Source organism: Pelmatolapia mariae, linkage group LG6, assembly GCF_036321145.2.
Source record: "Pelmatolapia mariae isolate MD_Pm_ZW linkage group LG6, Pm_UMD_F_2, whole genome shotgun sequence".
Lineage (NCBI taxonomy): Eukaryota > Metazoa > Chordata > Actinopteri > Cichliformes > Cichlidae > Pelmatolapia > Pelmatolapia mariae.
The window spans coordinates 20,654,457-20,680,938 of record NC_086232.1 but is presented as its reverse complement, the minus strand read 5'-3'; the positions used below and the strand labels follow the sequence as shown (position 1 = coordinate 20,680,938).

The 26,482-nt window shown below is 44.6% G+C and overlaps 1 protein-coding gene across 2 annotated transcripts in view; it reads right to left on the bottom strand.

The window, feature by feature from the left end:
• Positions 1 to 3,286: 3,286 nt before the first annotated feature.
• Positions 3,287 to 26,482, bottom strand: part of lef1 (lymphoid enhancer-binding factor 1) — a 42,791-nt gene continuing 19,595 nt past the window's right edge. Inside the window, exons 4-11 of one of the 2 annotated variants that reach the window (XM_063475240.1) lie at positions 21,211 to 21,343; positions 18,221 to 18,311; positions 16,965 to 17,084; positions 16,037 to 16,199; positions 15,069 to 15,176; positions 13,193 to 13,241; positions 12,566 to 12,607; positions 3,287 to 4,883 (exon numbers count right to left, since the gene is read on the bottom strand). In XM_063475240.1, coding sequence (XP_063331310.1) covers positions 12,573 to 12,607; positions 13,193 to 13,241; positions 15,069 to 15,176; positions 16,037 to 16,199; positions 16,965 to 17,084; positions 18,221 to 18,311; positions 21,211 to 21,343 — 699 coding nt within the window. In that variant the 3' untranslated portion in view covers positions 3,287 to 4,883; positions 12,566 to 12,572. The remainder of the gene's footprint in view (positions 4,884 to 12,565; positions 12,608 to 13,192; positions 13,242 to 15,068; positions 15,177 to 16,036; positions 16,200 to 16,964; positions 17,085 to 18,220; positions 18,312 to 21,210; positions 21,344 to 26,482) is intronic. The other variant, XM_063475241.1, reaches the window with a different exon arrangement.

Sequence of the window (26,482 nt, the reverse complement as noted above, 5' to 3'; positions counted from 1 at the left end):
GTGAGAACTTGACCCAGTTGGCCATTAATGGTTTTGACCCTGCCAGCGCTATATTATAAAGTCTGTGTGATATTGGAAAGAATCCAGGCGAGAGTATTAGTGCTGCAGATAACATCACAGGGAACTCATTCACAGTAGCAAAATGAATTCTTGTATCTTTATTTTTTAAATTTAAACCCATTAACCATTTGATACCATTCTCCTCGCTGGTTACCCAGCTCACAGCTATGGCTCTCGAAAATCTTGTTGTTTATGTGGCTCAGGATTTAAAGCAGGTTGTTTATGATTCAGAAGGTCGGTGATTCAATCCCCACCTCCTTAGTTTGTTGCAGAGTCCTTGGGAAAGATGCTGGGGAGTTGCTCTAAAAAGCAGCTTTCTGCCAGCGCAGGGGATCTGACAGATATTCCAGGATGGCGAAATGATTTGTGGGTTTGTAGTGCTGATCTCTTAAACTTAAGGCTAGGTTTGCGGCATAAGTTACCATGGAAATTTATCCCACTAACCACCTTCACAACCCTGAAAACCCAGTTAATCCTGAAGTTACCTTGCTAAGCACTTAATTCTCATTCATAGTACAGGCTTTAGGTGAAGGAGAAAGTGAAGGAGCAAATATTGATAGTTTAGATTAAATCCACTGCAACATTATGCTATCCAATTTGTATCTGGATGTTCGTTTGCTTTTTTTGACACTTGGAGAACATCACATATGCAAACAAACATATTAGATTTTAAAAAAATTAAAAAGGGGTGGGGGTATGGTTCTTCTAGTGAATTTAAATAATTCACTTGGTAAATAATTCACTCATCATTTAATTGCTTTGCTAAGAAATTTATTAGTGTTTTATAATACAGCAATTCCCATTCATACCTATAAATGTAAGTACAGTGGAACAGATTGATAACTGTTTTCAAAGGAGAAATAAATGACAGTATTTTTGCAAGAAATGATTATCTACAGTGTATTTTAAAAGAATCGAGGCACAAATTATGCTATCAGAATACAAAGTAAATGTTGGTAAATTCGACCAAAACTTGGGGGCTGTATTACTGCTCCAGCACAACCCAAAGGTACTCTACAGGATTGAGATCTGGTGACTTCATTGTCATGTTGAAGAAACTAGCTTGAGATGATCTGGCCTATCATCATGTTGGAAATGGCCATCCAAAGATGGCTATACTAACAGTGTCAGCAGCAACACTCAGGGAGACTCTAGAATCTAATCACTTTTCTTCTGTATTTTGATGCTCGGTAGGAGCGACTTGACCGTGTCTACATGGTTAAACGCACTGAGTTGCTGCCATGTGATTGGCTGATTATAAATGTGCAGATTTGTGTTAATAAGCAGTTGAACAGGTGTACCTAACAAAGTGGCCAGTGACAGTGTTATGGTTCAGCTGCCAGACTACACTGGCTACATCTTACACAGTTAACTGTTTTTAGGCTTTTAGTGATTACGTGGGTTTGCTGTCATAGCTGTCATTCCCTTATTTTTATTATTCACAAATGTATTTTTAATGTATTCATGTATTCTGTTATTCACATCTTTTGTTTTAATCTTGTAACTATGTTTTGAAAAGTGCTGTACAAATGAAAGACTATTTTCACATAAACCTGTGGATGTTTTCCCCCCTTTTAAACTCAAATTAATTGTGAGCACAGAATGAATACTTTGCAGATGCTGTCATAAAGCACTTCACACATTCTCAATCTTTTCCATGTCTTGTTAACCCAACACAAACACAAGGTGGTGCTGTTTCACTTGAAATGGTCCTTGATGAGACTGCAGGGTCACAATTCGGTTCTTTGGATTTAAGACATTTCAAATTAATCAAAGGGATCGATTTACTTTAAAAATGAATTTTATCACCATAAGAGTTTTAACTGAAGACTGTTAAATTTGATAACTGTGCAATTTTTACATCTGGAAACTTGTTACTCAACTTTTTTTTCTTCCTTAAAGGCTCAGATACTCCAAGATTATATTTTCACAGCAGCACTGCTAGCACTACTACTTTAATATACAGTACTGTTCAAAAGTCTTGTGTCTCATTTCTTTATATTTAGCTTCCAAGAATCTTCTAGCTTGTTTGTTTTTTTAAGTGGTCTTGAACAATAGTTCAGGCTTTCTGAAGGTCTTTCAAAGTTTTTCTTTGAACATTGGTTGCGTTTTCAGCCATTTTTGGTCCAATCTTTGTACTTGGTCATTTTCGAAGCAATGTTTTTGTTTGTTTGTTAAGTGACTTAACACTGACTATTGAGTCATTCAACCATAAATGGCATCTTAAGTCAAGAGAGGTCCCTGTTATAGTTGGCAAATTACCAATTTAAAATACAATTTTTAGGGACTTAAAGCATCTTTTTATGCTGTTATCAGCACCTTGCTGGAAAAACACATTTTAACACAATTTGTTACCATTATTATTAGTCAGATCTACAAGAAAAAATAAAAAGTGCCAAAGATGACAAAGTTTGACAGACAAGAAATTGAATTTTTGCACTAACAGGGTGATTTCTTAGCCAGAGAGCTGTTAGCCAAAAACCTGGCATATCACAGCATGGTGTGCAGTGTGTCCTTCAAAGATGTGAGGAAGAACAGAAGTGGTAGTGGCAAAAATAAATAAATACATAAATAAATAAAAACTAGAAGAGATGAACGTCCACTTCCTTAAGAAACAGAAAAAAAATCCAGCAACGACTTGAGAGATGCATCTAGCCCTACAGCTGATCCATTTACTGTTCGCTGAACCCTCTTCAGAAATGGTCTCAGTGGAAGAACAGCTATTAGGGGAAATGGGAATAAAAGGCTGAGGTATGCCACATTATAAGGTCAGAAAAAAGGAACAGTTCAGCCAGTATTGAAGTATAAAGATGGCCATGCCACATATTGACTTTCAAGCTTGTTAGAACTGTACAAACTGTGTTTAACTTATATACTACATTTCCATGTTTCTTTGCACAACTTTCAGTAAGTCTCTAGACCTCTTTCCCCATTTTCATATGACAATACAAAGAAATTAAGGAGTTGTTCAAGACTTTTACACAGCACTGCAATTCTGCATAAATTTAGTCCCAATATTGTTGCTTGTCAGCTTCTTTAGGCTTTTTAATAAGTTTCCTCCAACGCAAAAGCAAAGCGATGTCATGTTTTATCCGTGTCACACCACCGAGTGTCACTGCTGCCTGCGAGTACTAAAACTGCACGCTCCAATGACGACACACAGAATGTTACATCTGGCACATCTAGCTCTTGTCTTTCCACCACACAAGTGATTAAATGAGCCAATGGTGCCTTTTTATTGTTTTTCTTTAAAAAAACAAAGCAAAAAAACAAAACATGTTGAAACGGTTCAAATATGACCACTTGGGAAGCAAAGAAAAAAAATGCTATACCAAGATGACAGTGACCTAAAACATGAGACTTTAGAAAAAAAAGGAATTCATCAAGTAATACTAAAAATAGAGCATTAAAATCAAGATGTTACAGAAATGTTTGCATGGAATAAACAACATGGCTAAAGACCACACTATTAGCTACCAGAGAGAAAAGACAAAAAGGTCCATTGCAATAAAAGACAGACTGTCAAGTGCTGGGGTAAATATATATTTCTGCTTCATATGTCATGTTTTAGAACAATAAAATATAGGCCTCTGAGCTGTCACTCTCGCCTTTGTCCTAATGTTGCCTGCAAAAATACCAAGAAAATTGACATAATCCTGACAGTTTAAAAAGTACACATACTGAGCATTATTTTACATCTGAGCAAGACTCGAGGTCACTATTTGTTACAAATAGTTATCAAAAGAAGCCTTAAGTTTCAATTTTCTGCAAGACGCTTCAACAAGAAAAATGGCTTTCCTGTGTCCAAAGCTTATTTTCATATATACCACTATATATATAAAAAAAACAAAAACAAAAACAATATTAAACAAAGGGGAAAAATAATCACAGAAATATACACCAAGAAACTGAACAAGGGTTCAGGATACAAATAAAAGGCATTCAAAAATAATATTCAGTCTAAAATGAAAAGCAAATCCAAAATGTTGATCCTTTTTTTGCACCAACTGGTCGTCAGCAACGAACTAGAAATCTTGAGGGCGTTTCTTGGACAAGATGAGATCCCTCCATCTTCCTTAGTGCAGTCTAGAAAGAGGTGTTTGGTCAGTCAGGGATGGAGGGGTGGGGGGTGGTGGCAAACCCCCAAAATGGTCTCAAAAAAACAAAAACAAAAAACCCTAGTGAGAGAAACACAAGGGACGGGGAAGTAAATTACAGCCTAATGAACTACACAAAGGGGAAAAAGAGGTGGTAAAATAACTTAGAATAACTTAGTAGCAGGTGTTTTGACTGTTACGGGCAGTGCAGGGTGGGGGAGGGGGGCGTTTGTGCACACATCACAATTGCTGCTATTTTTCAGTGCAGTGCCGCAGATTTGCAGTAAAGCCAACATTGAAAAGGAAAACTGACGAAACAAAAATAAAAAAAATATATATTAAAATGAAAATAACCACACAGATGTTAACTCGATGCTTTCAGAGTGAGACGGCACGGTTACGTGAGGGTGCTCCTACTATAATCATGATTGTCTCGGTCAGTTCGGTTCAGTGTCTCTACAGCAGGCGCCTTTAGGGAGGAAGTAGAGTCAAACAGTGATTCTGGTGACGGCGGTGGCATGTGATGGTGGCAAAGGAAAGCGGGTAGGGTTAGGCAGGGTATCAACGGGGGTGTGTGGGGGTGTTGTGGGGGTTTCTCTGAGAACTGGAGGCTTCGGTTTTGGAGATTTAAGGGTCTTCATGGGATCTAACAGGCCTCCATCTCTAGCAGAGGGCCTGAAGCTGCTGCCTTTGCTTTGCATGTGGAGAAACTGTTGCGTTTTCCTCCTAGAAGAAAAGGGAATAAAAGAAATGACTGCATCTGTACACGAAAAAAAAACCCGAAACTGCTGCATTGTGAACAACACATGCCAAAACATGAGTTATATTCACACTATTCATCAAAAACCAGACAAGACAAATCGAGATGACTCAGGGTGACTCCCATGTGTCTCACCATGCAAGCATGCTCCCCTTAGTTCAAGGGGGTGGGAACAAATTATCTGTCATCAGCATCTACATAATCAATCATTTGCTTTCAGTTCGTGGTGTCAAAGCTGGTTGAATGAAACTCTTTGCAGCAGTGTGGAGCCTCTGAGCTACAGAGGCCTTATAGGTCAGTGGCAGGATGTGGGCCGGTCTAGCTTTGATCTCATGTAACGTGGGGGTTGCCTTGACCCAGCTGGCAGTGCTGCGCTCTTCTTTGCTCATTCCTCCTCTCATGCTCCCTCTCTTTCTCTCTCTCTCTCTCACGCTGAGGTTGAGCGCCCAATTGTGTTTCTTCTGGTTGACATTTATGCTGCCATTGCAGGTGGGCGACGGGAAAACAAGAAAAAGGAAATTCTGGGTCTGTCTGAACACCCACGCTTCTGGTCTTGGGACAACATAAGAGCGCATTCATGGTTCTATAGGTGGTAGACAAGCGTATCCCACATTAGAAAAATGCCAGCAGGTACTATTATTTGATCCCACGCTTGTAGCATATTTGTAATAGCTTCAAAGTGGCATTTATAAGCAAGTGTAGCCTATGACTGACCCCGGTCTACTGTGCCACATCAATCTGTTTTTGACAATAGGCGAGGAATCACAGGTTTATGCAGAATACAGTACTCAATACATTACTAGATATCTGTGACTGAAGAAGGATTAGTGTATTATATGGATCATTATTAACTTTTAATGTGTTGCTTCATCTAATTAGCTTCCACCACGGCAAGTCCTTTTGCTACAGTGTGTTTCTTCTACTTTACAGACAGTTAACAGACTCAGAAAGTAGTACCTCTAGTAGCTCAGCTTAAAGAGTGTACTGTGAAGCAAGATTACCAAGTTGAATTTTCTTTCAGTATACCCCTCTGTTAGGACAACCTATTAAGAGCACTTGCGTACTTTTAAAGACTATACATATTTAGTGCCCGTGTATTGCTAAAGCTGATATTAATCGACCGACCAGATGACAGTGAAGCTGATGACAGCTTGAATATTTATATTTGTGTCCAATCAAAGTTATAGCAGAACTTTATCACATAATAACAGTAGTCTTTTCTTCTCAATGTGAATAATCTTGAACATGTGACTTTGGGGAAAATGTATTCCATCTTTAACTGGAGTGTTAGAGAAAAAGCTTTGCCAAAACATAATATCCCCCTCACATCTCCAGTGTGTTGTGTTATTTACTAGTACTAGTAAAAACCAGTCATGTACAATATTTATAATTTCAAAAGCGACAGGATGTACTCATCACCCCAGCTGTGTCCCTATGAGCTCGGATAAACCTCCACAGGGCCTGCAGTCTTAAGAGGCACGTGAGAACTGTGTCTATCATGTAAACTATGTCGCACAACAGGCACCTGACTCACAGACGCACTATCCTGCACAGGAGACTGCCATAGTTCATGTAGCTATGTTGTTAATTGCCCAAACCTGCGTGGTTCAGGCAGAGGTCGACACGAGGGTGTAAAAATGTTGTGCGACTCCACTTCACAAGACCTTCATGAAATCAGCCCCGGTTCCCTGACGAGGGAAAATTGTTTGTCAAGCTGCAAAAGTGTTCTTTTCCCCTCTCGTGATCCAAGCTTGGGCTAACATAACAAAGTTAGCTTCAGTTATTGACAAGCCAAGGAGAGTTATTTTAGACCCAAGCAGCATCAAATAGAATCAGTGATCAAAGTGGAGAGGCATAGACAGAGGTGGATGGATGTCTCCTGCGACTAAAAAGATGGATGTTTTGTGAAGACGAAAAGAGGAAGAGAAATGGTATTAGTTTGCTTCTCCCTCGTGACAAAGCCGAGTGTGAAGTCAGGCGAGTGCTACTGCTGTTCGCTGCATCTTAACACTTAAAACTGTCTTAAGCACACACAAACACACAAACACGCGTCACCACGCTGACTGCTTCACCACATGTGGATAAAAGAGAATGGGACAGAGGCCACCTTTCCCAAAGAGAGCTGACCCGCGAGTGGCACAGGACAGAAACTGAAAGGAACACATGGCTCAGAGAAAAAGAGAGAGCTCCTGTCGCTTTTATTTACCTCCGCCGCCCTCCCTCTTTTCATCCTACGATCTCAAAGCGGACCCGCACGCCCGGCCCTGCACCCAGTTTCCTGGGGAGCATTTTTCCTTCCCCCCACCGCAGACATGAAAAGCGCTGGCCTTCCTGCCTGGGGAAGAGTCCTGAGGGGCGGCGGGCGAGAAGAGTGTGTGTGTCTGTGTGTGTGAGTCTTTCAAAAAGAGCTAGTGCTAACAGCAGGGGTGTGTGCTTGCGTGGTGGTGGTTGGTTATAGGGGGCACCAGGCCAGTGTTTCACAAGGTCCAGCCGACACAAACACTTGGATTCAGGAGCAACTTGACCCCTCCTCTCTTCTCGCCTCCCTCCGTCTCCTCCTCCGCCTCCGTCCACATTAGTGCTCAGGAATGTTGGCCGGTCTTTTTTGCAGGAAATGAAACGCTCCTCTGTTCAGAGGGTGAGTGAAGGTTTAGTCTCCCCCCTTTCTCTCTCTCTCACTCTCCCCCAATTCCTTTGCCTCTATGTGAGGGAGGGAGGGAGGAAGGAGTGGGACGAGCCCTTGCCCGGCTTTTGAAGTGTGGGAGGTTAAGATAACTGGCACGGCCTCGCGCCTCAATCGCCGCTTTCACCTCTCGGGTCGAATCAAAGCACCCGCAGCTGGGACCCACACGCCTTATAGCCCCCTGACCTCCATCCCGTCACCCCACCCACCCCTATTCCCTTCAGCTCCCCTCAATCCCAGCACACAAGCGCTGGGGTTTCTTTTCAGTGCCATTAAGGAGGAAAACATTGCTGAATTGCTAAATTACTCTAAAAATAAGTCAAGTGGAGAAGGGTGTCTCCAGAGCATGCCAAGGTGCAGACTCTACCATGAGAGGAAAGACGCTGTGGTTGGGAGATGTGTCCACTGATGCTACTGAGCAGGAATCACCTTTTTAGACTTTCCTTGTATTGCTCTCTGACAGGGCAAGAAACAAGTACAGTTGGATGATTTTAGGCTGTAAACAAGCCAGCAGTGCAGGCAGATTACCTAAGCTGCTTTGTTTCTCAGGCCCAGACTTGAGCCTGGTGTGCTGGAGTGTCTCGGCTATGACCTTGGCCTTGTATCGCACAACCAGCTTTGGTGGCAGCTTTTCAAAGGAGCCACAGCTCTATAAAAAGTGTTACAGTGACGCTCTTAACGGCAAAAAAAAAAAAAGTTGGAAAAAAGGGGAAAAACAGTAATAGACGGCCCATTAGAAGAAACACCTGGAAGAGATGGCAATGCTATGAACAAAAGGGTCTGCACTGTCAGCACTATGCTCAGCTCTGAGACATTCGACATGAAAGAAAATATCCATTAAAAAAGGGGGGGAAAAGTGAAAACATTGGTTTGTATTGGTTCCACAAGCATTATCAGAAACTAACAGTTTAAAAAGAAATATGAGAAGCGAAAAACGTGCCTGCATAAAATATTGGAGCGTGAGGAAGGGTGGGGTCTGGCTGTGGTCAAATGGGGGAATAGGAAGAGGGGGAGTCACCCAAAAGCCCAAACCTCAGGCATGTGTGGGTGAGACTGGGGGGGAGCACAGGAGGGTGTGGGGAGGAGTGGTGAGGTGTTGCCCACATCTGAGGAGGCATTGCTGGGGGGTGAAGTCTGGCCGTGTGCCCCCGCACAGCTCAGTCTGAGCCACTGCAGGCCGGGGGACGTCAGGGAGGAGGGTGGTGGTGGTGCGGCACATTCAAAGGGCCTGCACAATGACTGCTCCCTCTGCTGTGGTCTCGCTTCAAAGGGCCTCCGCCGCCACTTATATTCAGCATCAGGACAGAGGAGTGGAGCAGGAAGAGGTGGAGTAGTACGAAACGAGGCAACGAAAACGAGTGGAAGAAGAGCTGGGATAGTCGTTTAGCCTCCTTTAAAAATAAACACGACTTCCTTTTGACGCTCCGTCCTTTGCCTGCCTGCGCCGTGTTACCTGGGGCTCTTTCATTCTGATAACTCACAGATAAGCATCTCACAAGGGGAGGCTTTTATGGAGGTCACATATTTCTTGCCTCTTCCGAGAGGCTGCAATGCCTCGAGGAGCCCCCGGAGGGGGGATGATGGAGGGGGGTGGAGGAGAGGAAGAGAGGAAGTAGAGAAGTCATCACAAAAAAGCCATGAGACTGGACCCTCATGCTGTTACCGCAGCTGGCCAAACCACGACACAATAGGCCCGTGACTCAATCAAAACAAATTCCAGGCCCCAGTCTAAACAACAGGAGAACTACAGCTTCATTTATTCCCATGTGGAGCCTTCTACTCCATCCCCTATCCCACCCCACCCGACCCCCCAAAGAGAAAAGAAAAAGGTGTGAAATAAGGCTGCCAAGCCAGGATAAGACAACTATGTCAGTGTGAAAGATTTTTTACTTCTGAGCGAAAACCACACACTCAACTGAGGCTTCACATGCTAAGTGCTGAGAGAGTAGTTTTACTTCACAGTGTATGCTTTGTGGAGGTGGGGGGGTGGAGGGGGGGAGACATTTCCGATTCCATTTCCTACCTAAAGTAACATTAGCTGGGGCGTCACTCTGATTTAAAATCTCTCCCCCACCTCCTACCCATAACTATCCCCCCACCATTTTTTTTTTTTTGGTACAGTTTTAAAAACATCCTCTGATCTCCCGCGTGCTGCTCAGAGCGAGACCCACAGTCAGTTTCGCAATCCGGATTCCTTCCCCAATTATCCCAGGTCACTAATAAGGCTGGGTGTGGAGGCACTGGGCTGTGCCGCAGTGGCCTAGAGGCTCGCTGCCAAATTGAAATGACTCTGGAAATGGAGGCAGACGCTGAATCTTGCCTAATTGCAGCCTGAGTGTGTGGCTGGCTGCTCAGATTTTGTGCAATGTGTTGAGAGTGATGAGGGTCTGAGAGAGGGAGAAGATGAGAGGCGACAAATAAAGACAGAGGGGAGGGGGGGGGCAGAAAATGAGGAACGGAGACTGAAGGATGAGTGGCGGTTGACTGAGATTGGGTAAACTCCGAACTCTGGAGAACGGGGTCTGCTGGGGGATTTTCTTCTGGGCCTTTTCTAGCCCTCGCTCTCCCCTAACGCGCTCGCTCCCTCCTCGCTCATCAAAGTCTTTTGACAGCTGACTTCTGGCTGCACACATCAGAGGGAGCAGAGCTGGGGCACAACCGAGACAGACAAGAGGAGATGAGCGAGAGTGGCCACCAAAGCTCCTGCTTGAACAACACTTTCTTTTATGCTTCTGGAGCAGGGCGTGTGGTTCCAAATGACCTTTGATACACTCTGCAGATGTTCATAATGCATATTCAGGACCACCTGATTTACAAAAAAATACCACCTCGTGCCTAGTTTGTGGCAACTCCCAAACAAACAAAAACTGTGAACTTGTATGCAGCTTTACGGCGACTCTGGGGGCCCTTGTTAGCCAGATTAAAAAGCCACCTTTGTTAGGAGTGTCTCCCCCATGTGAAAAAAATGTGCAGTGGCTGAAACGGGAGAAAGCCTTGGGGGCATGTAGGGGTCTCAGCCAGATAACTATCTCAAAGGCTGTGAATCAGAGGGCTTAGTCAGACAAAAGGCTAACAGCACGAGAGGAAGCAAGATGGACAGAACCAAAATAAAGAGGTGCAGAAACAGCGAAGAGGAGTTTTAAAAAAGTGCAAAAAGAGTAATTTCCACTTAGTGTAAAGAAAGGGGGGTGAGGGAAGGAGCGGCGAGAGAGACAGGCGGAAACTCTAATTTCACAATGTCAGAGTAATGACTTCTCTAAGAGCTGCTGTACTGTGGTGAGAGCCAGCTGTGTGGTGGACCCACTGTTTGACATGCTAAAGATAACAAAGGGAACCGACATCACGCCATAAAATGCTGCTCTGAGGCTCAACTCCTGGCTTGCCAGGCCTTTAAAAAAAGCCATTTAATATGAAAATGCACAAAGTCAGTGCAGCACGTCACCAGACATTCTTCATCACGACCGTCCAAATGTTGAACCTCCGTACAATAGAGGTGTTCACAACAGAGTCCCCAAAATTAACTCGTTAACAGATTTCTTTGCAGATTCTGCATAACGGGGGAGAGACAGATGGGTTAGAGGCGCGGACAGATGAAAAGGAACAGACAAACGAGTTCATTTAAAGATGCTTTTTGGCGTCTACAGCAAGCTAACCTCAATCCAGCTCTTTGGGATCTGCATAAATTGAGGGCTTGGGGAGTTGTGGCAGTATCCTTGGTATTATGCATATTAGTTTAAGGCTGTCACTGAGAATCAGCAAGGGTGTCCATCCCGCTGCGGCTAGGCACTGCTAATTATTGGATCAGAGATAAAGTGCTTTTTAGCGCTTGCGCTCTCTGTTCTTTGAAAACTGGCTGTGGTCACCAAAAAAGGAGAGAGACAGAGAAAGAAAAGAAAAGCCCAATTTTGGGTTCGCAGAGCCACTGGGTCAGGAATCGATCAAGTGGAAAACCTTTGTGTGGTTAGGGGTGATTTCGACGTAAGACCAGATTTGTCACATCTGCCCGGCTTTTTCTGCTGCCAAAAGGAAGCGGAATAACAGGATGCTACCAGACCTCTCAGGGAGGGAGAGACAGGGAAGCAGAGGAGCGACTCAAGGAGAGTCAGGAAGATCGAGAGGGGGGAATAGAGTTGCCTTTACCACATACTGGGAATAGTAATCCTCCTCTTAAGAAAAGGAAAAAAAGAAGAAAAAAGGACAGGTGACAATTCAGTGAGGCCTTTCTTGACATTTGGTGTGGATCGATATCTCTCTACGTATTGATAACGTGTTGAAAAAGCAAGGGAGCGAGAGACTACATTGTGCCTTTGTTATGAGAGCATTATAGACACCCTGAAAGCCCAGATACCATGAAATCTTATTAAAGGTATAGCATCTCATTAAGTTCCTGCCAGACAAGCTGCTGGATCCTGCCCTGCTTCACAAAGACGCAGAGAAAGACAACACATGTAGCCCATATGGGGCTGAGCTGATATCCTAGCCTCCACCAGAGCAAAAAAAAAGAAAAAAGTTTCAGATGTATTATTTATGCCATGTTTAGAAAACACTGATTTCATGAGCTGCATGATTTATTAAGCAATATTTTTACTTTATTTGGACACTTTTACCCCCGAACAGCATACGAGTTCTCATCCAACCAGCTCCAACACAAAGACACTGAACTGACCAGTACATACATACGCTTGCATGCAGAAAACTCAATGTATATTGTGTTGAGGCCATTGAGCAAACCACGCACACACAAACACACACACCACAATCCCTCTTCAGGCCTTAACACAGCTGACACAATGACTATGGTAAGGTTAGGGTGGACCTTTTTAGGATTAGTCTGTGAGCACATACTCTCTCAAAGTCAGTGTTTAGCAGTTTTTTTAAAGAACAAAAAGAAGGATAAAGAAAAAGCTTGACATATATCAAACTGGACCAGACAGGGAGGGCATAGAGGTGGGGGGGTTGTCTTACCATATTCTCAGATGTACGCCGTTTTCATTCTCTGGCCTGTACCTGCAGAAAATTGCATCTTTTTTTAAAAAAGGGTATCCGGACGGCAAAAGATCATAACCGTCCATCTGGCCTATACAGCTGTACAGACCAAAAGGAAGTACTGACATTTTACTTAAGAAGTAATTCTCAGTGGATTACAGTTGCAGTGCTAAGGAAGAGGCTCAGAAGCGCAGCTAAACAAGGTCAGCAGAAAGACACACTGTAGAGCAGCAGGCAAACAAATAATGCAAAGCCCAGAAATCCGTAAGCAGTCGTATAGAATGGACAGACTAATCCCAAAGTAGGTGTAATATGAGAAGACGGGGATAGAGACATATAAATGAAGGGGTGTACACAAGTCAAGTCTGAGGCTAGACTGAGCATAGTGAGTGGGTTAGTTTGGTTAGTCTGATTCTACTAGCTGTCAGTCAATGGGAGGTTAGTGGTTTGTTTCACAGGGCGAACATTGCTGCAAATGTGGCAATTTGCTGTAAAACACGACCCCACAGAAAGATGGTGGAAGTGATTCCCAACTGCACAATGAAACCAACAAACAACGGCGTTTCCCAAATGAGCGAGGAGGCAGGAGTTGGAAGCGTCTCTTACCTGTGGCCGATTCCTGCATCTTCTCCCTCTTCCGCTTCTTCTTCTTTCCCTAAAAAATATACAGAGGAACGCATAAAGTGTGGCTCCAGCACTCACGCTCACTAGACCACTCTTGATATCCTGCTGCTGACTGCCATGTTCACTCATCCCCTGCTGGGCATCCAACCAGCATCAACCCAGACTCTGGACTCCACCACAAACTGCAACACTGAGGGACGGGCCGATGGAGAGCCTGATCTCGTATCGAGTGTGCTCTACCTCCTCTCGACCGCTTTTCCATAGTTTTCAGGCCTGTTGAAGTGTGGCCATTCCCGGCCGAGTGAAAGTTCTGCTGTTTTGACAGCTCCGCGTCTAGCTTTGAAGTCCTCCCCCCCTCGTATTTTTTAAATGACAAACATTAACATGAAGTGCAATTAAAAACGCTCACTGCAATTAGGCTGTGAAGAGTGGCACTCGTTTTTCCAGTGAGGTGGTGGGAGTGCGTAAGGATTTTTTAGCTTATGCTAAATCCCCAGGGGGGAGACTATAGGTATAGATAGCAGTGTAGAGTCGTTCTAGTCAAATATGAGCAGCACTTTGGTTTCCTGCTGCAAAGTCTGCTAATCCACTTATTCATGAGCTAATCTGCCTTCTACTGCCGCGGCAGACAGGGAAGAAGAGAAGCTGAGTGAGTGTGGGTGAGAGAAAGGGTGGGGAGAGATGGGAGGGGGTGCACGGCAAAACTATGAATGATACGCGATTTTTCCACCCCAGTGTGTTACCTATTTTGGGTGTTTCCAGGCACGATGCTCTGTCTGTAATACTGTGATTGTGGGAGCGGTCACAGAATAACTAATTCCACAAGGATACGCCATTTACTTTGCACTACCGATTATTGTTACCTTCGTCGTGTGCCACATAGAAAGCCATTCCTCTAACCCCCTTCTAAACATCAAAACTACTGAGAAAACAGGAAATTCAACAGGATCCGGCCCAAATGTCACCAATGCAGCGATGATGCGCATCTTTAACTCTGCTGTGCTTCACTGGGAGCAGAGCTATGAACAATCCCCCGCCCCACACACACACACCCCACCTCAGCGAGGCATTTTGGCAGTGGAGCCGTGGAGGCAGAAGGAGGAGGGATGCTGTCGGTGTCCGAGGGGAGGCAGATAAACACCACAAAGCACTTTGGTGGTGGAGTGAATGTGAGTGCTGGAGCCACACTTTTAAATAAAGGCTGGTGCTCTCTCTCTCTCTCTCTCCCAAACACACACACTCACAAATATTCATACACGTCACACGTCACTCAATAACACATTTAGACTCTCATCCAGCAGCACATAAGCACACATAAATGCTGTAACAATAAACACAGGCTTCATCCTAAAAATCCACCTGAACCGCCCAGATTCACAAACAAAAAAACAAACAAACAAAAAAAACAAAAAACGGGCAGCTGGGGGAGCAGAGGTTGCTACTGCTGAACACCGCATGTATAATCCAGCCTCCTCGACTCAGTCTAACAGTTGCTTTCTACATCCGAAGCCGATATGGAACATCAAAGAGCGCCGTAACCATTACCAGGCAATTTTCACTCACAATGGCAATAATAGTGTCCGTGATACTACAATCCATTTTAGTGTGGATGGCACTATAACAGTGAATCACAGCGTTATGAATTACACATTAGGCTGAAACAAAGGGTCTACAAATGGACCCCATTAGCATGGAGGAGGACTGGTGCAAATTAGTGTGTTGGTGTGTGTGTGTCATTCCTGTGTGGCATTTTAAGAACAAGTCATGCAACGCTGACATAAACAAACATGAATCAACACAAATACATTCACACACGCACGCACGCGCACCTCTGTCAGTCTGTTCTGTTGATACTCACATAGTTGTCTCGAGCGGACCAGCCTGGGTAGAGCTGCATGTGGAGCTGCCGTTCCTTGCGGGCTAACTCGTAATACTTAGCTTGCTCTTCTCGAGATAAAGCATGCCACTGTTTCAGTACAAAGGAGATTAAGGGGGAGGAAAAAAAATAGCATACAGTCAATTACTGGCATGCACTTGCATGTTCTCTGCGTAGAGGCGTGCGCTGGTGTTTTGGTATAGAAGGGGGAAAAAAAACTTTTCAACTTCCACATGTGTATAAAAGAAAAAAAAAAGCGGGGGGATGAAAGACACAAAGAAGAAGGGGGGGGACATGATGAAGAGATTAACATGCGCAAGAGTGAGGGAAAGAGAGAAAAAAGTAGGGGAGAGGGGGGTGGAGACAAGAGGGGGGGGGGGGGGGGGGCTTTGATTTCATATCAAAACACTGCTTCCAATTTAGCAGTGCTTTTTATTCAAACTATGTCAGCAAGCAATTACCCTACGCAGGCCACAAACTAGGCTTTGCTGTGGCTGGCTGCCTCAACCGCCAGGCCTATTCGTTAAGGCTTTTAACATGGCTCTGTGGTTCCACTCTTTTCCCAATCCTCAAAAGGAACAAATTTTGTCATTTCCAACCATGCCATTATCCAGGCATATTTTTTTAAAGCCAATCTGATTAAATGTCAGTTAGACAGGCAGCCTGTGTCTGTGCTGTTGAAAGACAGAGAGAGGTGGGTGTGGGGCTTTAGGGGGAAAGGGGAAGTAATTGGCTTGGGCATCATCAGGACAATAATCACAACCAGTTTATAAAGACTGCTAATAAAGGGGAGAAATCATTGCACTTTTTCAGCTAATCGAGCAGCCTCCTCAGAGAACATGACATAAACTATGATCTCACCGCGATTCGACTCAATCAGCAAAGATAAACTAGGGGAAAAAAAAGAAAGAAAGCCAGAGATCGGCGTATCGGTATACTGCGCGACCCACCCTTCGTCCCAGGATCTGATTGATGGCGGCGCTCTCCTTCAGCGTGCACTCGGCAACCACGTTCGCACGCATCTCTTTCATGTAGAGCATGAAGGCGTTTAGCGGCTTTTTGATGTGCGGTCTTTTGGGCTCCTGCTCCTTTCTCTGTTCGTGCTGCGGCTTCCTGTAGAGAAACGGAATACGACAACAAAGTGGAGGAGGTGAGAAAGAGAAAACACTAAAAAAGTTAGAAAATAAACAAAATAAATACAAGTCCAAAGCAACGGGAGAAGGAAATTATGGTGCCGCCGTGGCGACAAAAGCTGCACTCAACCAATGGCGAGGCAGCGTGAGAGGGGCTGCCACGCCATGGGCCCCTTCCTCTTTAATCATGTGCAGTTGTACAGTTGCAGCCCTTCATGCAGAGAGATTACTTCACAAGTAATGGCAACCAAAGTTTCTTGTCCGCAGCACACTGGTGAATACTTAAAACCAAATGCTCTCGCGCTAAAAGAAAACACTGCTCGACTTACTTTCTAACAACCTTTTTGATACCAGTACAGTCTTGGTAGGAGGATGTCCATGAATAATGGAAATATCAGTGATAACCACTTCAGGGCTCTCACAGCACTTCCCACTGCACACGCTGGGGATGTGAATTCTTAGCACTAATCTAGGACCTGTATCTGTTGTCGGCTAAGAGTGTTGTGATCCCAGAGGCCAAATGAAGCATAGGCCTGTTATCAGCAGAGCCTGGGCCCTCGCCATTTATCTGCTCACATCAAGAGAAAGAGAACAAGGCGCTGGGAGAGGGTTTGCTGAGCATCGCCCTCCTGTAGCGAGTGGAGGAGAACACAAATACCTAGAAGTTTGTTGCGTCAAAAAATGCTGATAGAGGAGTGACAGCACGAGCTTTAAGGCAATATTTTTTTGTGTTTGCAGGACTCACATGTGCATGATGTCACCGTCATGAGGCGGCTCCTGTTTGACCTGTGGGTTGACGATGGCCGGGTGAGGGATTCCTGTGGCATGAGGACCTGGGGGACCTGGCACCATGTGGTGTGGGAACCTGCAATAACAGGAGATTTTGATTATTAAAGACTAAGAAGAGGATCAGAGGAGTGGAAAATATCTTCCAAATGGCATTAAAGTGAGAAAAAAAAAAGATTGGGAACTGTTTTATATGACTTTAGAAATTGTCACACACGGCATATGCATGGCTGCATATGGCGTGTGTGACAATTGCATGACTATAGCCAATAATTGGTTGTGCCTCAAGAACAAGCAGTCGGAGTCTCTTTCACCATGTTTTTACACTTGTCATATTTCAGAATTTGTGATTAGATCTCACTTTTTAACTTTTCTATCAATAGTTTATAATATTGTTAGATTTTAACAACATGGTTATAGCTTCTCTTTAATGAATGAATAAAAAAATTAAAGTGAAGTGTCAAACAACATGGTTCTAAAGTGCAAATGCACCACTCCCTCACAGACACAACTAACACACTTGTTGCTAGGTATAGACTCTGCCTAAGAAACCAAAAATCAGTGGGTGTAGAAAAACAGGAATTTGTTTTTAAATAAAACAGCCGCACGTCCTTAGCCTAACTCCTTAAATCAAAAGTGGGTTAGTCAGATTTACAAGGGCGTGAGGAGGAAAGGTGGTAGAGACTTCTGGTCATGTGTGATCAAGTGTCCTGCTCGTGGACTTTACATCTGTCCTTACTCAGTGTTTGCCCTAAAGCCAGCAAAGAAAGAGATAGTGGGGAAAGTGAGAGAGATATGTTTGGGGAATAGAAAAAAAAGCAGCATAGGAAGTAACAAGGATGCAGTGGAACAGGGCTAAATAAAAGAACTTGAAGTAAATCTCAGAAAGAAAGAAAGAGAGAGAAGCGCTTCCAGAAAGCTTTGATGATGGTTAAGCAGCCATATGCCTATGCAGGGGCACGAATGCCGTGATGTGTTTGACATGTGCTGGGCACACAGTCGAGTTGTGTGGCTGTGGCCGCAGCAGCGCAGCACAAACCACCGGAGGCGGACCTCCCAGAGGAAGCTGCTGTTCCAGGCCAGTACTTCTCTATTCAGTACACAAAGCTGGTACAGTGTCACTGTCCATAAGATGTAAAAACGCTGCATAGTTTCTGGTCTCTGTTTGCATGAATCAGTCGTGCAGACTTTTGCTTTAATCTGCCTGTGACTCACCATCCCAGCTGTGATGTGAGCTGCCCCACTCCTCCAGGAGACAAGGAGTAGAAGTTGGGCATGTCTGGTCCAGGGTGATGCCTGGGCATTCCTGGACAAACAAAAGAAAAAAAAAAAGCAACACACAACTATTAGATAGGCAGAATGCAGATAAGAAGGAAACAGCGCTAGCAGCAGGTTAGCATATGTGTGTGTGTGTATATATATATATATACACACACACACACACACACACACACACACACACACACACACACAAAATAATTGCTAAAATATGTCAGTAAGGGAGATTTTTCGAGGAACCTAAAGTTAGGATTATCATCGGGTTTGCATATTCCTCAGCCACACATTCTGGTTAAAGTCATGAACTGCCAATTTCAGAACAGGGCACACACCAGGGCATCAGCATGGCTTCTTGACCTCACATTATCAACCTGTGAAAGGGGGGGATAATATTTTCCCCGCTTAAGCTCGACTCCTTCCAGTGTGTTTCAGCATCTTTAAGCTGGATAATTGAGGCTTCATCTTTATGACAGAGGCTGTGGCTCTCCCTGTAGACACAGGATTGACACCGACTAGCTGTCTGTGGATCTCCAGGACTAAGCTCCTCTATCTCCAGCTCGCCTGCTCTTGCTGGGCTTCAAGGTCAAGGGGTATCTTTCTGTGAGAAGACTTAGTGAGAAATGGGCTGCGGGGTGACGAACGTTTAACATCTGTAAGGTTTCATGGTTTTTTGTCTTAACACACATTTTTCCCCCTTCTTATTTCACAGTTGTGCAAGTAACAATAAGACTTAAAAGTCTGAAGATATCAGCAAATACTGTTTATACACAGGCAACTGGAATGTGCCTACATATGTGCTCACGCAGACAAACACACTAAGAAAAGAGGGCAAATGCCTCCAGATTAACACCATCTTCTAATCCCTGCTGGAGCCAGCCTTTTCTCCCTGCCTCTATCTTTTCTCTTCCTCCTTCTCTCTCTCTCCAGGCTGGGGTCTGAAGGGGGCCTCCCTCCTCAGAGAGGCTGGCCGAGTGGGAGGCTTATATCTCCAAAGCCAGTGTTGCAACGCTGGATTCATAGCACGGATAGCGCTACTCCCCTGCCTACTAATCCACCACCTAACACTCCTTTAGGGCTCTCCTGAGGGCAGAAGAGAAGCAGGCGATGGCTGAAGCAGCAGGGGAAGAAGAGAGCGCCCCGGCGTGTTAACCTTGCCACTCACACCCCTAAGGTGCCTAATTACTCACTCCCCCCTTTTCAGTTCCCATTGACATCCCGACAAAGCTTCACGCTCCCGTTTCCACTCTGAACATGTGACACTGATGTGACTGGCACAAAAAAACCCCAAAACAAACAAACAAAAAAGAGGATTAAAAAAAGTATTCACTAATCAAATTCATGTTATATGTCTTTACCCCCCCACCCCACCCCAGACACACACACACCTTCCACTACCCTCTCCTCCGCTCGACCTTCCATCCCTCATTGCAGGCCTTGTGCATATTAGGGCTCATAATGAGAAAATCCATGATTGTTTTTCATAATTAACGAGCAGATCAAAGTCTGAGCCCACTAAGGAGTGCAGAGCGGCAAATGGTCGATATGTGTGTGAGAGAGAGAGAGAGAGAGAGAGAGAGAGAGAGAGAGAGGAAAAAAAAAGAATAAGAGAGATTTCGTTTTAAGCATTTTGGCTTAGCTCTTCTGATATCCACACACATGAATATGCCTAGGGAAATCATTTGCTGCTAATTCTGCAACCGGATCGCTTGGACATGGATTTCTGTTGGGCTGCGGGTGCAAAAAGATCAAATAGTACGAAAAAAAAAGAAGGAGAAGAAGGACCTCCAGGGCTCCTTTCAGCTCTTGATTGTCAGAGACCCAACGTGAACAGTGAAACGGGTGTGAAGCGTTTTTCCTCAGACTGTACAACGTGACAACACAACTGTTAAATCTTCCGTGCCTTCATTATTTCATTCTGCTACCTGTTTATCCTCTCCTGCCTCGACAAAACATGTCAGACGTGTGATTTTTCTGACATATGTGGAGCACTGTTTCGTTAAATGTCCCCGCTCCCTTCATCTCTGCTACTCTGTGTACTCCTGTGCTCATTTCCACATTGTTATTTATAGCTGGTCCCTCAGAACCTCCAAGCCTCAACATCATCATCGTCATCATCATCATCGCCCACATCTTGTCTGATCCCTCCTCCTCTTTTTTTTTTTAACTGCCAGCCGCAAGAGAAGAAAGCAGAGAAAAGAGACAAGGTGCGGGACAAAACTGCGGATGGGCCACATCTTTTTTGTTTCCTTTCTTCCTTGCATTAGCGAGAAGCTGCCAAAGTCTCCAGCTGTGCAGGGCTGAGGAGCTCGCTCCCAAACGGCTCAGGAGCTCCTCCGCAGCTGTCAGAGCTGCAGCTTGATGTTATAACTGAGAGGCAAAGAGTGCAGAGGGAGAGGGCAGCAGAGCTCAGCGTGCCATCCCACAGGCTGCTTCAAATGAGCTCACACTTTGAGATGATAGGAAGGATGACTTTACTGCGACACTTTCCCCCCCCCCTCTCTCTCCTGATTCCCGTCTATCCAGACATTTATGCAAAAAAAACTAAATGCAGTCAGGGTTCATCGATGCCTCCATATCAAGCTGCCATGTGATTATCTGGAAGCGAATACGGTGCAAAAATCCATTTCAATGTCACATTTTATTGCATTAAGAAGTACTGGTGACCTATAATGTGTCTGTGACCTCCTTAGGAGCACTGGTGATGGCTTTCTTTATTGTATCCTTCTACAGTTTTCACTCTTTCAGTCAGTAAAAGCTTGCTGACAACAAAGTGTTCAGTGCCACAGCAAACCCCGTTTTTTGTGTTCACTTTTACATAGATATATATAAAGAAACGACCCCTTTTAGTTCCACACAGTGTGATAAAAGGATTTCAAATGTGGGATAAGAACAGCAGATACTGCTGTGGCATTTCTTTGGTGTCTTACCTTGTTTGTTGTTGACATCCTGGGGGTGATGGCCAGAATGGGACACTGGAGCGAAGTGTTCGTCACTGTACGTGATCAGGGGGGTGAGCGGGTGGACTGCATGTGACGGCTGCACCACGGGGACTTTGTTGGACTGTGGAGAAAAATGCAAGAAGATTTACTTTTTTATTTTTTAAATGCTGTGAAAAGCTGATGCCTTTTGTGTTATTCCATCTGAAAAAGGGGCCCTGATCCCTCACACATGATTCATAGAGTACAGGTGGTCTGCTCTGCAGCAGCACAGTGCCTTCTTGACTTTTTTATTGTATGGTCAAGAAGTTACTATAAATATATATTTTTAAAAAACATTTCTTGAATTTCTTCTCTCTTTACTAGGCTGGGCACAGCAGCTCAAAACTTTGTTTAGCCTAGGTCAGCAGGTTTGAAAATCCCCACATCCCCCGAAGGAGAAAAAAAAAAGAAACAAGTCAAAAGAGGTGCGCGAGCATGTCTGAGACAGAAAAGGGGAGAAAGATGCAAACAGAGGTGGAGCGAATAGAAGCGAGCAAGCGATAGAGCAAAGGGAAGGGAGAGAAAAGAGAGACTTGCAGGGTAGAGTCAGAGCAGAGGTCTTAGGCGGGAGATCAAAGGCAGTCATTAGCTGGTGAATAAGGGGAGTTCATTACAGACCAAGAGCCGGGGGAAGAAGAGATGAGGGATGGAGGAGGAGGAGAAAGGTGGGTGGGGTGGGGTGCGGGTGGGGGTTCTGGCTATGGGGAGAGAGCGTGAGTGAGACAGATGTCTGCAGCGGTACTTAATGCAGGGGTAATCACGTCAACAGTGGCCTGGCCACAGACCCCTCATCCCAGGCTGACTCAGAGAGACGGAGAGCGAGAGAAAGAGAGAGAGCTTCCTCTGGAAAACTAAAATAGATCGAACCAGGCCCGAAAAACCCCCAACCCCCAGCCAACAGCGCTTACATGCTTCAGCTGCACTGAACACATGGTAATGCTTAGCCATGCTAAATCTACTATTTACAATCTGAGCCCAGAGCTGAGCTGAAGTCAAAATATCACCTCCACAGGATATATGGCTAATCGGGAAAGACGGCGGTGCACCGATGGGTGAGACGCCACTTACACCGGGCGGCTCCCAATGAGCTCTCCTGAGTTTTCAGGAAACTCTAATCGATTTCGTTCCCAGAAACAGTCACATGATTAGCAGCGTTGTTAAAGATACCCATCTAAATTTAGGATAAGAATCAAATTATGACAGGATGATAATAATAAATGGACTGTTCTTTATTAGCCCTTGCTTTGTTGTCTAGTGACATGTGTGCCAAGGTGACATTCCTGCAGTGCTAAGTGGTGACTGGTCCCCCGCCTTACCCACTTACACACACACAGAAAAACCCCTCGGACACAGGGGTGGCTGGAATGTCTGAGTTTTTCTGAACCTCTCGCAGACTGGCACCAGCTTCAACTTAAGAACCCCCTCCGTCCTCCCCCCAATTCTCCACCTTCTGGGAATGTCCTCAAAGAGCAGTACGTGTGGTATGTGTGTGCACGTGTCCAGCTGCATGAACCATCATTCTCATCAGGGTCCCAAATCATGCCGGGAATCTCATCTCCTCAGGCCAATTCAGTTCCCGGTTTGGAGACGGGGCTGTTACGGCACCATAAAGCACAGGTTGCACTGCACATGTGGTAAAGTTTGTTCTCACACAAGAGAAGCCCTGCCTGAAAACTAAGCCAAGGATGTAGAGGTGTAATTTTCTCACACCAGCCCAGGTGTGTTGCATTCCCTGGTCAACAAAGAGCCAAAGGTTAGTGTCCAGCCTCATCCTTAAGAAGGTTAGGCTTATTAGCAAGGCTGCTAAGCCTAAAAAGAGGGGACTAACTAGGCCTACAGTGGCTGAGACATGCCTCCACCAGGGGCTAAATGACAGCATTCTCACACATATTATTTTACGCCTCTCCACTCCCATTTGTTACGCTGTGGGAATGAGATAAGAACCTGGAATGCTATCGTTAAAACCTACTATGCTCCCCAATATTGAAAGAAAAGCCAGCTGGAAACAAAAAAAAAAAGTTCTCATGTTTGTGCGTACACATAGAACTACAATTTAAAAAAAAACATTTAAAACAATATTTTAAAGCAGGGCGACTAACTTCTTAGCACCTAAGAAAGCTTGAGTTTTACTGCCACAGTGGAGAAGCCCTCTTTTGTGCTCTTCCCAGTTACAGCTGTCAAATCCCATTTTTCTCAACTTCTTAATAAACTGCTTCCATTGTGGGGGGAAAAAAAAAGATCCACCAGGGAAAAACCTGCAGGCCTATGTGACCAATAGCAAATTTATGCCCATTTAGGGTGCACACTTTACGCAAATTGCATGGCCTAACCGTAGTTTACTTTCGAAAAGGAAAGGAAATAAATTGTCCTTCAGGCTTCCAACAGCTTCATTATACTCTAGATATACATAAAATTTGATTGTGCAAACCGTATCAGGGTCAAGCCAAATCCTGGTTTAGATGGTTTTTTATTTGATTACATGCAAAGAGGCATTGCTGGGGCAACATTTTACCACCATAAAATAAAAAAAAAAAAAAAACATATTTAAAACTGACACCATTAACAATTTCCTGAAAAAAGGAGCTGGAGACACCCAACTCCTGACAACAGCCATGAGGGTCATGCCATGTCCTAATCTGATTCCTTCTCATACCCTTCATGAAGCCCTACTGGCTGCAGCAGTAGCGACACTGTTGCAATGGAGGGCATCCATATTGGAGGTCCCTTTTATTGTACAGGAGAAATAATAGGCTTAAGATCTTTCTATTCATATTTTTCAGGCAGAGTGAAAGAAGAGAGGCGGCGAGGATTGAAAAGAAAAACGTTCCATTTGGAATTTCATATCCAGGCTTGGCCGGCCCTTTTTTTTTTTTTTTTTTTCATAAAAACCCTTCAGATGTGGTTTTAAGAGAAATTCATTGTGCGGAACTGGAGCTGGCAGGAAGCCCTCCATGGAGGAGACACTCCAGTGTGTTTCAGCAAGGGGAGCCAGTGACTTGGCGTGCCGTCTGAAATTGGGGGTGGGGGAAAAAAATGGGACGTTTCACTTTTGTTTTGTTTTTGTTGGGGTTGTTTTTTTGTCCCCCACCCTCCTGCCTTGATTTTTCTGACGACACGCCGACGTCTGTGATCTTGTATTCTGTCATATTCCACCAACATCGTGTCACGGTCGGTAAAACAAGAATTTGCACGTTTATACATGTGTCTACGTGGTGTATGGAACAGCCATCCCTGCAATATTGCCTTTTTAAAGCATCTCTCTCCCCTCACAGCACAGCTTTTGTACTCCACTCAATTATACCACTTCTGCAGAGTGGAGTGGAAAAAAGGGAAAGCGGGAATTTTATAATAATCACTTCCCACTTCTGTAATTTATATGCAATGAGGACTCTCTGCGCCCGCAGCTACAATCAAGTGTGTAGAAACCGTGTGAGGTGTTTCACAAACAGCTGGGGAGATGTCAGCTCAAACGGCGGCTATGGATTCTCATGCTGCTAAGTCTATTCGCTGAGAAGCCCTCCTCACCACAAAACCCAACCTCACCTCGCAGGATTTTCTGCACTCTGGAGGGAAAGGGTTTGCAGGTGAGGGCCGAGGATGTGAATGAAACAAAGAGAGAAAATGCAACATGGGACTGGCCTGTAATTATAAGACCCATCAACAAAGATTTGCAGGAAAATCTTCACTTAAAAAGTTTTTAAAAGAAGAACATATGATTCTCAGCAACAGTGAATCACAGGTCCTCCACACCCTCCTTTGACTGTTTAAGTACATCTTTAGCTACTGTTTCCATTGATAATGGGCTCAAAGAAGAAGACGAGATTACAGACACAAAGGCTCTGTAAATGTCAGTAGTTGGGAGTATGAAGCGCGGGTGTGTCCACTACTGAAATCCTACAGAGTCGCCCTCATAACCAGGTGTTCACTCTCAGGTGTGTTTGTGCGCAAGCTGTGCAACCTTTACCCAACAAAAGTGAGCAAACATTCTCCTGTAGTAGCTTTACAGCACGGGAATGAAAAGGCACTGTACCTCCCCCTTGTACCAAAAAAAGAAAAAAAAATCAGCAGAGACCAACCTGAGGAAGCTTAAGTAAATAACCAATTACCATTCGCAGAGCAGGTTGAACCCCACCAGCTTTGAGAGGAGCGCTAAAAATGGGATGTTTTATTGGCAGGATGGCCCCTTGGCCAGGGGGCTTAATGTAACGAAACCCAATTAATGGAGAAGAAAGCCGGGCCGGCGGCGAGTGAAGGAGCGCCACGTGCCGAGGGTAATGAGACGAACAAGCGAAGCTAACCACAGGGACAGCAGCGGAGGAGGCTACAAATAACAGGAAAAGCATACCCCAGAGAGAAGTATACATCTGTGATGCCCTCCCAAATGTCTCCTTTGCCCTCTCCTCATTATATTCCAATCAAAAAAAATCCCGTATTCTCTCTTAGCGCTGTTGATGGTTCCTGTAGTTGAAGACATACAGTGAGACTGAAGGCAGTAGCCAGTTACTAAAAATAAAGAGGAGGTATATAAAGGGCAACCCAAACTTGCAGCTGAGTGGAGTTTAGTGCAAAAATAGCCACGCTCCATATGTTCAATTTCATGGCTTTAGTGGCCAAGCTTCAGCGTAAATGTATCAGGCAAGGAAACTTGTCATGCTGCCCTCTAAATACCGACACTGCACCCACAGACATGACAGCTATAGCTGATGTCAAACACTTTAAGTAACCCCACCCACACACACACACACACACACACACACACACACACGCATGTCTGGTTTGCTATCCTCGTGGGGACATCCCATTGACATAATGCTTTCCCTAGCCCCTTACCCTAACCCTAACCATTAAAAATGAATGCCTAACCCTAACCCTTACCCTAAACCTAACCATAACCTAATTGTAACCTTGACAGTAAAACCGCATTTTGAGTGTGAAAATTGCTTTCAACCCCGAGGGGACCTGGATTTTGGTCCCCACGGTGCAGAAAGTCCCCACCAAGATAGTAAAAGTCAGATTTTGGTCCCCACCAGGATAGTACGAACCCGTACACACACACACACACACACACACACACACACACACACACACACACACACACACACACACGACGTGCGTTAAAATATTTCAAGCTACGTGAAGGTTGTGTTAACCACACATTTAATAACTTAAATACACAAATGCTGCACGTGAACACAAAAGAGCTATTAACAGCCAAGTGTCT